This window comes from Nanorana parkeri, unplaced genomic scaffold, assembly GCF_000935625.1.
Source record: "Nanorana parkeri isolate BGI_ZX_2015 unplaced genomic scaffold, ASM93562v1 scaffold122, whole genome shotgun sequence".
NCBI lineage: Eukaryota > Metazoa > Chordata > Amphibia > Anura > Dicroglossidae > Nanorana > Nanorana parkeri.
Window position 1 is genome coordinate 1,295,364 of NW_017306390.1, and position 12,279 is coordinate 1,307,642.

Sequence of the window (12,279 nt, forward strand, 5' to 3'; positions counted from 1 at the left end):
CCGGGTCTGACCATGTGAAAAGGCTTGTAAATGGTGCTAACCCATATACCATGTACCCTAAATAAACTTGCCTTGTGATTTCACCTCACTGGGACATCATGATACATGTGCGGAGGTGGGTGGAATACATTGTGCAGAAGGAGGGCATGCTCTGTTAAAGCGGGCCTTTACCCGTATCTTTAAAATAACAACAAACACACCTTTAGAAATGTTTCGTAATAAATCTACAAACACATACTTCTAGATAATTGCCGGCTTTGTATTCTTTGTATATCTCTTTTCTCTTTTCTTTCTCAGTCTTCTGACAGTGGCCATGTTTAGTAAGGGCAGATTACTAGCTCTCCATTTACTTTCTGAAAATCTGACAAATGTGAGTATCCATGTGACTAGGACATGTGACCATGCACATCATCTCAGGGTAGGAAAATGCCTTTCCCTGAGATGAGATTTCCCAGCAATGCTCTGCTGATGACTAGGCAATCCCTGTGTGCATTGCTTTGGGAAACTGAAGTAATTTGCCCTTTCAAAGCAGGAAGTGAATGCTGTGCAAGTGTAAATATTTTAAAATCACAATATTTTACACCTGATATGTCTATGTTATTATTAATCATCATGCATAGAGAGATGCATTGGTAGAATTAGATTTTTGAGTGTAAAGGTCTGCTTTAAGACTGGATCACATCTCCAGCCTACTTATATATAATTGATCAGATACTACTAATGGTCAACTATTAAAATAAAACTGCACATTGTTCATAATTGGGACCCCAAGATCCCATTACAGGTAACCCCCCTTACTCTGACCAAAAGGAAGAGATGGAAATGGGAAGAGGTTGGACAAATATCGTCATGGAAATTTCATACTGCTTCTTTATATTCTGAATTACTTTGACAATGGGAATAAAGTTTTCATTTGGATCCATTTAGATATGCTGCTATTATTTTATAAGTTCTGCAATAAGAAATGAGCAATGCACCGATATAAGCATGTATAAAGACAATCAGATCTTGGTTTTCCTAGCCTAGAAATTTTACCATCCAACCACACACACCATCAATACAACATTTCTATATACCATTTAGCGATGTTCTGAAAATAAGAAATACCCAAATAGTGATCTTTTGAATGCAGGGGCAACTGTAATCTATATTTTTATAGCTATACAGCTACAGTAGTTGCATTGTCACATTTCTTATAACTTAGAAAACTGTTTAGTCTTTGAAGTTACAAGTGCATAGTAATTCAAACATGGATAAGTGGTTCGTGCTTTTACTACCCAAGGGTTTGGATAGAAACTGGCTAAATGAGATTGTAAAAAAAACCAAAACGGATAGTGTTGAACAGCTGTATTAAAGCACAACTCTGAACTCAGACAACCCTCCATTTGTAACTCCCCACCCACGTGGAGCACCACATCATTATACATACCTTTTTCAAGGTGTCTTCATCTGAGTTTGATGGCATCACAGGTCCTCTTTGCCCTGTTCTTCCTCCAGCCAAGTAATAAGTATCATGCAGAATTCTCCTGTAATTTAGGGCAGGGGATGATGCCTTGACACCCTGGGCTTATAGGAAGTGGGTCTCATGTCACGGGTCATCAATGAACTCAAAAGAGGAGTAGAGCTGGATTGTTGAGTCTGTGGAGGACAGGACTGGAAACTGGGTGAGTAGAGCTGCCAGAGTGACTTTTTTGTTTAGAAGGCCCTGCTGGAGGATCAATTTCTCCATTAAATGCCCAAACTGGGATTTATGCAGATATGCACTGGCCTGTCACATAATTACAGATGTAAGTGCAGGGGTGTTAGGAAACCAAGAAACCGAACCTTAAGTGCAAGTTAAAAATAAAAGGAGTTTATTGAGAAAAACAATAAACAAAAAAATGGCAAAAGAACATTGGATGAAGTCCAAGACGTAGTCAATGCCAAGCCAGGTCAGATGCCAAAATGGGTAGTCATCCGAACCAGGTCAGGGAATCATCACTCTGAGACAGGAATTTGCTAGGAGTTTTGCTAATAGTTGCAGGATGATAATGGTTATGGGTTTGGTCATAGGAGCAAAGAGGAACAGGAGTGCCAAACATACTACAAAACAAGCCATGCTGCAGCCAACTGGAGGAGGAAGGGTAAGAAACCCGGACAAGGGCCTCGCTTTTCCTGACTTCATGGTGAAGCCCTACCAACAATGATTGCACAGCTAAAAGTGCTGTAGTGGCTTGGTTAATTGGGAAAACGATGGCTTTTGATGGAGGTTTGCTACGAAGTCAGGGATTTCAAACCCTGACCAAAAGTGAATCAGAGAGAGACACAGAAGAAGCTGTTATGGCTAGTATAGTAATAACAGACTTCCAGTAGTATCTGCCCTTACCAAGACTTTGACTTTTAAAAATGACAGGTTTACTTTAAAAGATGCTGTCACTTTACCGATTCATTATTGCCTCCCTACGATCCTTAATGGGCAAGTGATAGTGTCTCTTTAAGAAAACTGATAAACGAGCCTAAATGTTCTTTTATGAGAAAAAAATATATCAGTTATGTTAAATGGCAAAAAGTATTTCGCCACTGTGTTTCCACAGATAAGGTAAATATTACACAAGACAACTGGCTGTTCAAAGAGAGCTTTCTCCCTTATCCAGTACTAAGCTAGTACTTTGATCAATTGGGAAATCACTATAATCATTCAGACACCTATGAAGAGCTAAGCTTTCAGTCATTCTGGCCAGAACTGCAAAACATCTACTTTAAACTACAAACTTGTCCTTTTACTAAGGTGGGAAAATCTACAAGCAGCTTAAAATGCTACATCATATGAGGACCATACTTAATGCTTCATGGAGATATGGTAACAAGTGCATTGTTCGTCATTTTCAGTGAGTTCATTTATTTCTAATCTTCTTATTTATAAATGTTTTAGTGCCACTGATGGTCCCTGCTTCTGGAAATGCTAGCTGTCTGCCTATCTTGCTGTCCTAAATACTTTCTTAGTCACTGTCCAGGGATAATTATGCAGATTACGGGCTCTGACATCAGTGTGACTGAACTTGACGCCTGTTTGATTTGTATTATTTGCTCACAAACTACTGAAGTTAGAAAAAACCAGGCCACATGGAGTTCAGCGTGATTTCTTTTAACAGTTTACTTTACTCAATAGCTGTTATTAGGTATACAAGAGAGATATATATCAATGTACCAATTTCCTAAATAAAGTAGACCTTGCGCAACAAATGCATGGTTCATTTTTTCAGGTATTCACACCCAAAAGTGTCAGGTACCTGCAGCAGCTAGGGAGTAGCAATCAAGCAACATTTAAAGTTTGGACATTGGAAAGTTAAGAATATTTTTTTTTGTACAGACTGGGGTTAGTTTAGAAGTGACCTTGTGGTGACTTTTTTGACCCTGTGGCACCCTCTATGTTTTTGCTGCATTTCTAGATGCCGGTCTAAAATAAAGTTAAAAAGAGAAAACATCTGTGATAAACAGTAAACTCACATGGGCAGGGCCCTCCTAACAATCTTGTCTTGAATTGTATTATAACTGTAATATCTTCCTTATATTGTAAAGCGCTGCGCAAACTGTTGGCCCTATATAAATCCTGTATAATAATAATATAAAGCTCAATTCTCCGTGATGTACTGCATACTGGAACTGCGTCTTTCTACAAGCATAGTTTTCCGTTATGTATGCTGGGATTGACACTTTCAGTCAGCACAGTTCACTGTAATGTATACTGGGGCTGGATCTTTCAATAAGCACATTTCACCATGATGTATACTGGGAGTTGGTCTTTCAATAAGCACAGTTCACTATCATGTATACTAGGAATGGGACTTTCAGTCAGCACAGTTCTCTATGATGTATGTTGGGACTGGGTCTTTCAATAAGCACAGCTCACCGTGATGTATACTGGGGCTGGGCCTTTCAATAAACTTACTTTACCTTAATGTATACTGGGACTGGGTCTTCCAATAGGCAGGGTGGACTGTGGAGTATACTGGGACTGGTTCTCTCAATAGGCATAGTTGACTGTGGAGTATACTGGGACTGGGTCTTTCAGTAGGCACAGTTCACCTCGATGTATACTGGGTCCTTCAAATAGCATAGTTTTATATTTCTGTAAGTAAGCCATATTTTGAAGCCCAATAGTTTTAATAGTGGTATGTGCATAACGCAATGTAGCCAAATTTTAAAAAGGTGAAGCATTGCTTTTTTTTGTTTTTTACAAAAATGAGGAAATTAATATTAATAATTAATCTGTAGGATCTGTTGTTTTGTTTTATATTATATTTAACATATAGAAAACCACAATAAAATCTATATTGACACCAAAAGTGTTACTCTGGCAACTGTGATTTGAAACTGCATTTTGGAAAGTTAGAGACATGGAGGTGAGTGTAAATAACATGTTACATTAATTTTCCCCAGCTCAGCAATTTGTGCAGTTATCCTTTAACAAAACATAGACAATAAATTGCTCAATTTGGCTCAATTATTACTGTGTATCACTGCCCAATCTAGACCACAAGTTGTTTTTTTTAGCTTTTACTACTTTCAACTGCTTTGTTCCTGTTATTTTATTTGTTTTTAACAATTTACAGCAAATGAAAAGCTAAAACTAAGAGGCCTTTAAATTACATCTGGTTTATGATGCAAGAGAAAATTAAATTAATTGCTTATAAAATTCACAACATTTCTTTTCCTTCTTTTTTTGTACATTTCATAATCAGATTTTTCCTGCCCATCTGTTGACCTATCCTTAATGTTAAGGTCATATGGAAATGGAGAGTGAGCAATGCAGGTGACATAAGCATATTGTCTCTGGACTGACCTTTAAGGCCAGCTAGCATTGCAAAACATTTAGCTGTGCAGATAAATGTCTGAATTAGTAGACGCTATTCAATATGTTGTAGTTTTCAGTCTGCAAAATGACTAGAATAAGCTATGCTGAATTAGTTAGGAGAAGATAGGTTAAAATGTATATAAAGGCAAAACTCTTTTTCTAGTTTGCATAGTGGGAATGGTTACTGTCACGTACCTTAGAGGAGTCTGAGATGTGCAGGGTGGCCTCTCTCAGTTCTCTGGTCCTGGGGCACCTGGATCGGCACAGGAGCACCAGGGCAGAGAGGGGCAGGAGTGCCATCAGTAGATGAATCAGATGAGCAGGAGATGCAGAGATGGTTGCCGGTCAAGCAGGCAAAGGATAAGCAGAATAGACAGAACAGGCCGAGGTCATCAACGTGCATGTAACGCAGTACAGGGCATGAGGCAGGAACAACGTCAGACAAACAAGCCGAGGGTCTAATCACTGGAGGGAAGCAGAAGGGTCAAGCCAACCCGGGTCAATAACAGATAAACGCTTGAGGAACAGGATACAGGCACACAGGGAAGCGGACAAATCTGACAGCAAAGGAGGTCTGCTAGTCAATAGCCCAGAGGGCGCCAAACATGCAAACAATACATCGGCGCGCACCCGTGTTCAGCGGGAGATGCTGCATCTGATACAGCTCTATGGGCTGCACCAGGCGCATGTAAGAACTCTGGCTCTGGCTTTCTGACAGTTACAATACCTGTTAGGTGGCTCTGTCCTGTTGGGGACATTTCTGTTTCCTTTACGTCCCAAAGACACAGAAGGGAATTCATAAAAACTGAAGCAGACAAAATCTGGAGCAGCTGTGCATGGCAACCAATCAGCTTCTCTCTTTCATTTTCAATTACTAACTGAACAAACTGAAGAGAGAAGCTGAATGGTTGCCATGCACAGCTGCTCCAGATTTTGTCTGCTCCAGTTTTGATAAATTACCCCCACAATGTATAGTGAAAAGAATGCTCTCCAAAGTGAGGGGAAATCCCCTCATGGACAGCTGTCATTTGAATTGGTGCCCCCATCTCTCCTATTCCTGCTCCAGCAGAGACACACACAGAAAAAAAAACAAGTTGGGCTTTAACCTCTTCCTATTCTATGAACACAAAAAAGCGCCAAAAAGGACTACTCCGCCAGTATGGACCAATATAAGCACCAGTGTAATCAGAAACAAGTCTGTTAAAAAATATATAAATAATAAAAAGCACGTGTGTAGAAAGGTCTGCAGGATGCTGCCCCCAAACCAGCCAGGGAGACCGCAAAATCTAGGGAAAAAACACAAACAGGGGGCGCCTTTCCTACAGGGTATAGGCTATTAAGGGAATATATCCAAAAAGCCTCCCTGTGGCAACTTCCTATTCTATCCTTAAATTAAAAGGTTCCAACTGTCACTTATTATATACAGATTATGCCTACACCTCTAAAGACTAACCCAGATGTGAAAAACGTTTATTATATTCCAACATTTCGAACAATGTTGTCATATCTGTTTTAAGCAGCAGTGGAACATTAAATATAACCCACACTCATGTCACCAAATATGTTGTGCCCCACAGGAAAATAGCATTTATAGAAAATCATCTATAATTCTAGAAGCCAGGTGCATCACATTCCAAAATGATTAAAGCCAAGGACAGGTGCTCTTAGCTATACCGACTCTTTTGGAATTTGCCAGAGCCATCAGATCATCAGCTACTGCAATGGGATGTTCAGACAGAAATGGCTGGCTATGCCCGAAGGTTACTCTTGGATTGGGTACTGCTGGCTCAAGAAAATGACTAGTAGGTAAATGATTAAATAAGGCAACAAATAGTGGAAAGTGAATCTGTGCTTTAACCCATTCAGGGCATCATATATCCATAGAGATATATCGTGTCTGCCATCCTTAAAGTGACATTAAACCCTCAGATTTTTTTAAATAAAACAATAGTGTAATGTGTGCCTTACTGTAATCCATGGTTGTTTCCCTTCTCTTTGCTGCTCTTCCTTTAAAATCTGTATCTGTTCTCATGCTGGGCAGAACTTCTGTTTTGCAGCAGACTGCCTTGTCTCTGGAATAGATACATGGTGTCTGTGTGTACGTTGCAACCTGAGCCAGCACTACAGGAAGAGGCACTGAGCTGGAAAGGGAAGTTCTCCCCAAGCATGAGAAGACATGAGGATTTAAAAGGAAGAGCAGCAAAGAGAAGGGAAACAACCATGGATTACAGTAAGGCACACATTACAGTATTGGTTTATGTTAAAAAATCTGAGGGTTTAATGTCACTTTAAAGAAGACCTAAAATGTACTCCATGCATACTCCATTCAGGACACATCAACAAGTTCATTGTAATTTGCCCCTCCCCAGCAATATATTCTTACTTTTCCTTTGCTCCCCTGCTACTCTGCCCTGCTGATGAGAGCTATAGAATCCGTCCCATGTAAGTTACTTGTCGCTCAAGTAATAGCTTAGATTGTAACCACATGACTCTGGTGCTTGGTGATTACTGTCACATGGAATAAGTCACATACTAGTCTATACCTGGAAGTACTGGGTATTTTCTTCATTCACAGCAGCTGAACAGAGAAACGGGAGTAAAACCAGGGTGAGTGTGTGTTGCCAGGAACGGGGTGTAAGCAAATGTGCTTTTCCCTGCAGGTCTATTTTTCTGTTTTAGTTTTGGAGTATATGTTAGGTTCACTTTAAATACCCATTTATGCTTAGATGACAAGTGCTATTAATCTGAGTGGATATATGATGGTGTCACCCACACTATACAGTTAAGTGCACCAGCAGTCACTGGTATGTAGAGGTCTACATTCCTGTGCAGTTTCTAATTCTCTCTTCGTTTCTGCAGTTACCGGCTCTGGGTATGAATGACAGCTCCTTTCACCCAAAGGGATGAATAGAGCATGTCGTTTAGGCAGAAAATTCCTTCTAATGCAGAGTGATAAACTGAGTTTGACAAGCTTCTTAGTCTGAAGTTTTGGAGTTAGAAGTGCTATTTTTTAACTGTATTTGTTTTTAAAAAATGTTACTTTTATGCAAGCAGATATGTGTAACAATGGTCAAAATCTGCACATTTGTACTAATTTTTGCAAAAGAAAACAAAAACATTTAGCCGTATTGTAATTTTTGTCATGAGAGTCAACAGAACTTTACTATATGTCAATAATCAAAGTACAGTTATCATCTAAGACCCATAGCAATAGAAACAAACACAAGCTGCTCACCAAAGGTTTTCAGTACATAATATTCTTACATTTTTATTTTTTCTTGTTTTATAACGAAATTCTAACGCAATTTTTGCACAGCGGTGAAAAAATTCAAATACACTCTGAATGTATACATTGTGAATGCACAAACATTTTAAAACAAACATGAAAGTGTATTTGTCAAGGATCACGAAACAAGAGTGAGATTCCAGGACCAAATATCCATATCTATTTAGAAATATTCATCTAAAGATCAAAAAAAATTCCTCAATTCTGTAGTCCCCAGGACTGAGATGAAAAACAGTGTGCACATAGCATGTCTCTTTAACATCACCTCAGCCCTTGGCACGCCCTTCCAGTCATTTACATCCCACAGGAAGACCCCCAGTGAGGAGAACAGAGATTTTCTCAAATGTTTAGGTCACTGTCATGTACCTGACTGGTGACTGAGTTATTAAGGGGGCTGCCCATGCACCTCTGGTCCCACACCTCTGGAGGTGGAGATAGGGGATGTAAGGATGTGGAGTAGCACAGATGCCGGTAATAATAACTGAATTACTGTAGGTTTGTGCATGTGTCTGAGAGCATAGAACTGTTGATCGAGTCTACGGGATCAGGATGACCAGGGAAACCTCTGGGAGCTGGAGCCAAGGAATGCTGTGCTGTAGATGAACGTGGACCAGGTATGAAGATAAAAGACAGCAAGGGTACCAGGCACCCAGAAGATAAGCAGGAGCTATGTCAAAACTGATTGCCGAGGTCATTCACAGGAAAGAAGAATCTTTACAGGAATGATGGTCAGGAGCGAAGTCAAAGATCATAAGCCAGGGTCATACACCGATAGGCAGAATATTGAGGTACCAGATCATACACAGGGAAGCAGATATACAGAATCAGGTGCAAGGAACTCAGGGACAAGCTGGTGACCACCCAGCAACAGGCTCCATGCTCATGTCTTGTTTAAATAGGAAGAGCACACCCACTAACGAGCATGCATTAACGTGCGTGCACCCATACGTTATATGTTCCAGTGCGTGCACATCTATACACCAATGCGTGTTTGCGTGGAAATATTAGCACAGGATTGCGCAGAGATGTGTGCGCGCGTCATTGGGCCAGAACTAGTTTGCAGGTAAGTCTCTTACAGCCACATCAACCCATCCCCAGGTCAGGTAACTGAAAAAAACTGCAATGGCATCAGCAACACTTATATACTACAAAATAATTTATAAAATTCATGCTCTGTGACAGTATTGTTTAGACATATGAATTTTATACATATGATACTAAAGTTTCACTGTGCAGTGTGCTTCAATATATTATATAGCCAACTAAACAGTGTGGATAGAGATTTTGAGCTATTTCGATTTTTATGTTGCTCTCCCATATTCGTTATACTCCATAGTCTTATTAAATATCGCGGCCTGCATTCTATTTCTTATTTATAAATGCAGTCTACTGTATTGAGGCAACAAAACATCACAGAGGTTTCTCTGTCCCATTTATTTTTTTATTGTGCATGTATTTATTATTTCTCTGCTTTATAATCGTACAACAGTTTGTTTGTTTTTTAAGTAAGGGTACGGCTGCAGTAAGATCATACTGCTGCTATTGAAATGGGACCTACGGTATATATTAATATTAGTTTTTACAGATAGAACATATTTGCTTAAACCTGGATTTGACCAAAATTACACAGATTTCCTCAATGAAGATGTCCTTTTTAGCTTTTGTCATTTCGGTGCCTGATGATCTTGGCTACTCTTAATCACAGTTTGCTGTTTACTAGTGCTCAGTGTTCAGTGTTCACTACTAATTAGCATTAAGTCTCATGTCAGATAATTGCAGTTAGAGCCAGTGACTTACATAAGCAAGCAAACATTTGGGATTGTTTGTTTGGCTCAGAGTTAGGGAGGAATTTATAGGCACAGAGTTATAATATTTATGGCCAGGGAAATCAACATAATAAACAAACTACACACAAACTGCTAACTGCTATGCAAACACTGCATTGGAGAAAATAAAAAATGTATGCTGCCTTTGAATGAATATCTTTTTAGAAAAAAAGTATTTATTACATGACAAACAACATAAAAATAAGCTTGCTTTGAATCTCCCTTTGTCTGATTAAAACCTCATACTAAGCTGGCTGATAAAGGATAAGACACTCCTATGATGACCTGCTGATTTCTATTAACAACTGTTAAAATAGCTAAATAAAAAATAACTAAGTCTTCATCTGCTGGCTGGACAGATGACTGCATCATTTGATTATGTATTATTATATACCACTGAAAAAAATAATAATAATTTGAAATTTTTTATCCCTGACCATAACAAAGAAAGAAAGAAATTATGTATAAATCCAATATACATTTCAATTACAGCATTCTTTTTCATCATTGGTCTGCCTGCACAATCCAGGTTGGAAGTCTGAGATACTTTGCTTTAGCGCTGCCACAGACCACATGAAAAGTGTTGCCATACATTATCTTGTTCTTTACCTTGAACGTTTAATAAACACTTACTGAAGCTTAGTGAAGAACCACAATAATAAAATATAAATCAATTTTGTTGGGGAATTCTGGAAGGCACCAACAATTTAAGCAGCAATAGAAGGAGGTCTGTTACCATCACTCATCTTGCAATTTGACCATTTGATTTAGTTTTACCACAAACATTCTCAACATGGGCTTTCCTGTATTTACAACATACATCCCACACTATTCTTTTGACCATCAGACAGCACATATAGCGGGGGTCCAGGTTAAAACAATATAATTTGCTCCTCATCTAATCAAAATGAAGAGTAATGCTATCCCCAGCACATCTATACACCAATGCGTGTTTGCGTGGAAATATTAGCACAGGATTGCGCAGAGATGTGTGCGCGCGTCATTGGGCCAGAACTAGTTTGCAGGTAAGTCTCTTACAGCCACATCAACCCATCCCCAGGTCAGGTAACTGAAAAAAACTGCAATGGCATCAGCAACACTTATATACTACAAAATAATTTATAAAATTCATGCTCTGTGACAGTATTGTTTAGACATATGAATTTTATACATATGATACTAAAGTTTCACTGTGCAGTGTGCTTCAATATATTATATAGCCAACTAAACAGTGTGGATAGAGATTTTGAGCTATTTCGATTTTTATGTTGCTCTCCCATATTCGTTATACTCCATAGTCTTATTAAATATCGCGGCCTGCATTCTATTTCTTATTTATAAATGCAGTCTACTGTATTGAGGCAACAAAACATCACAGAGGTTTCTCTGTCCCATTTATTTTTTTATTGTGCATGTATTTATTATTTCTCTGCTTTATAATCGTACAACAGTTTGTTTGTTTTTTAAGTAAGGGTACGGCTGCAGTAAGATCATACTGCTGCTATTGAAATGGGACCTACGGTATATATTAATATTAGTTTTTACAGATAGAACATATTTGCTTAAACCTGGATTTGACCAAAATTACACAGATTTCCTCAATGAAGATGTCCTTTTTAGCTTTTGTCATTTCGGTGCCTGATGATCTTGGCTACTCTTAATCACAGTTTGCTGTTTACTAGTGCTCAGTGTTCAGTGTTCACTACTAATTAGCATTAAGTCTCATGTCAGATAATTGCAGTTAGAGCCAGTGACTTACATAAGCAAGCAAACATTTGGGATTGTTTGTTTGGCTCAGAGTTAGGGAGGAATTTATAGGCACAGAGTTATAATATTTATGGCCAGGGAAATCAACATAATAAACAAACTACACACAAACTGCTAACTGCTATGCAAACACTGCATTGGAGAAAATAAAAAATGTATGCTGCCTTTGAATGAATATCTTTTTAGAAAAAAAGTATTTATTACATGACAAACAACATAAAAATAAGCTTGCTTTGAATCTCCCTTTGTCTGATTAAAACCTCATACTAAGCTGGCTGATAAAGGATAAGACACTCCTATGATGACCTGCTGATTTCTATTAACAACTGTTAAAATAGCTAAATAAAAAATAACTAAGTCTTCATCTGCTGGCTGGACAGATGACTGCATCATTTGATTATGTATTATTATATACCACTGAAAAAAATAATAATAATTTGAAATTTTTTATCCCTGACCATAACAAAGAAAGAAAGAAATTATGTATAAATCCAATATACATTTCAATTACAGCATTCTTTTTCATCATTGGTCTGCCTGCACAATCCAGGTTGGCAGCCTGGGAT

General features: G+C 38.5%; 1 protein-coding gene across 1 annotated transcript in view; it reads left to right on the top strand.

The window, feature by feature from the left end:
* The first annotated feature begins 2,678 nt into the window (after window positions 1-2,678).
* OTC (ornithine carbamoyltransferase) overlaps window positions 2,679-12,279 on the top strand; it is a 43,052-nt gene continuing 33,451 nt past the window's right edge. The window contains exon 1 of the mRNA XM_018553516.1: window positions 2,679-2,867. Coding sequence (XP_018409018.1) covers window positions 2,794-2,867 — 74 coding nt within the window. The 5' untranslated portion in view covers window positions 2,679-2,793. The remainder of the gene's footprint in view (window positions 2,868-12,279) is intronic.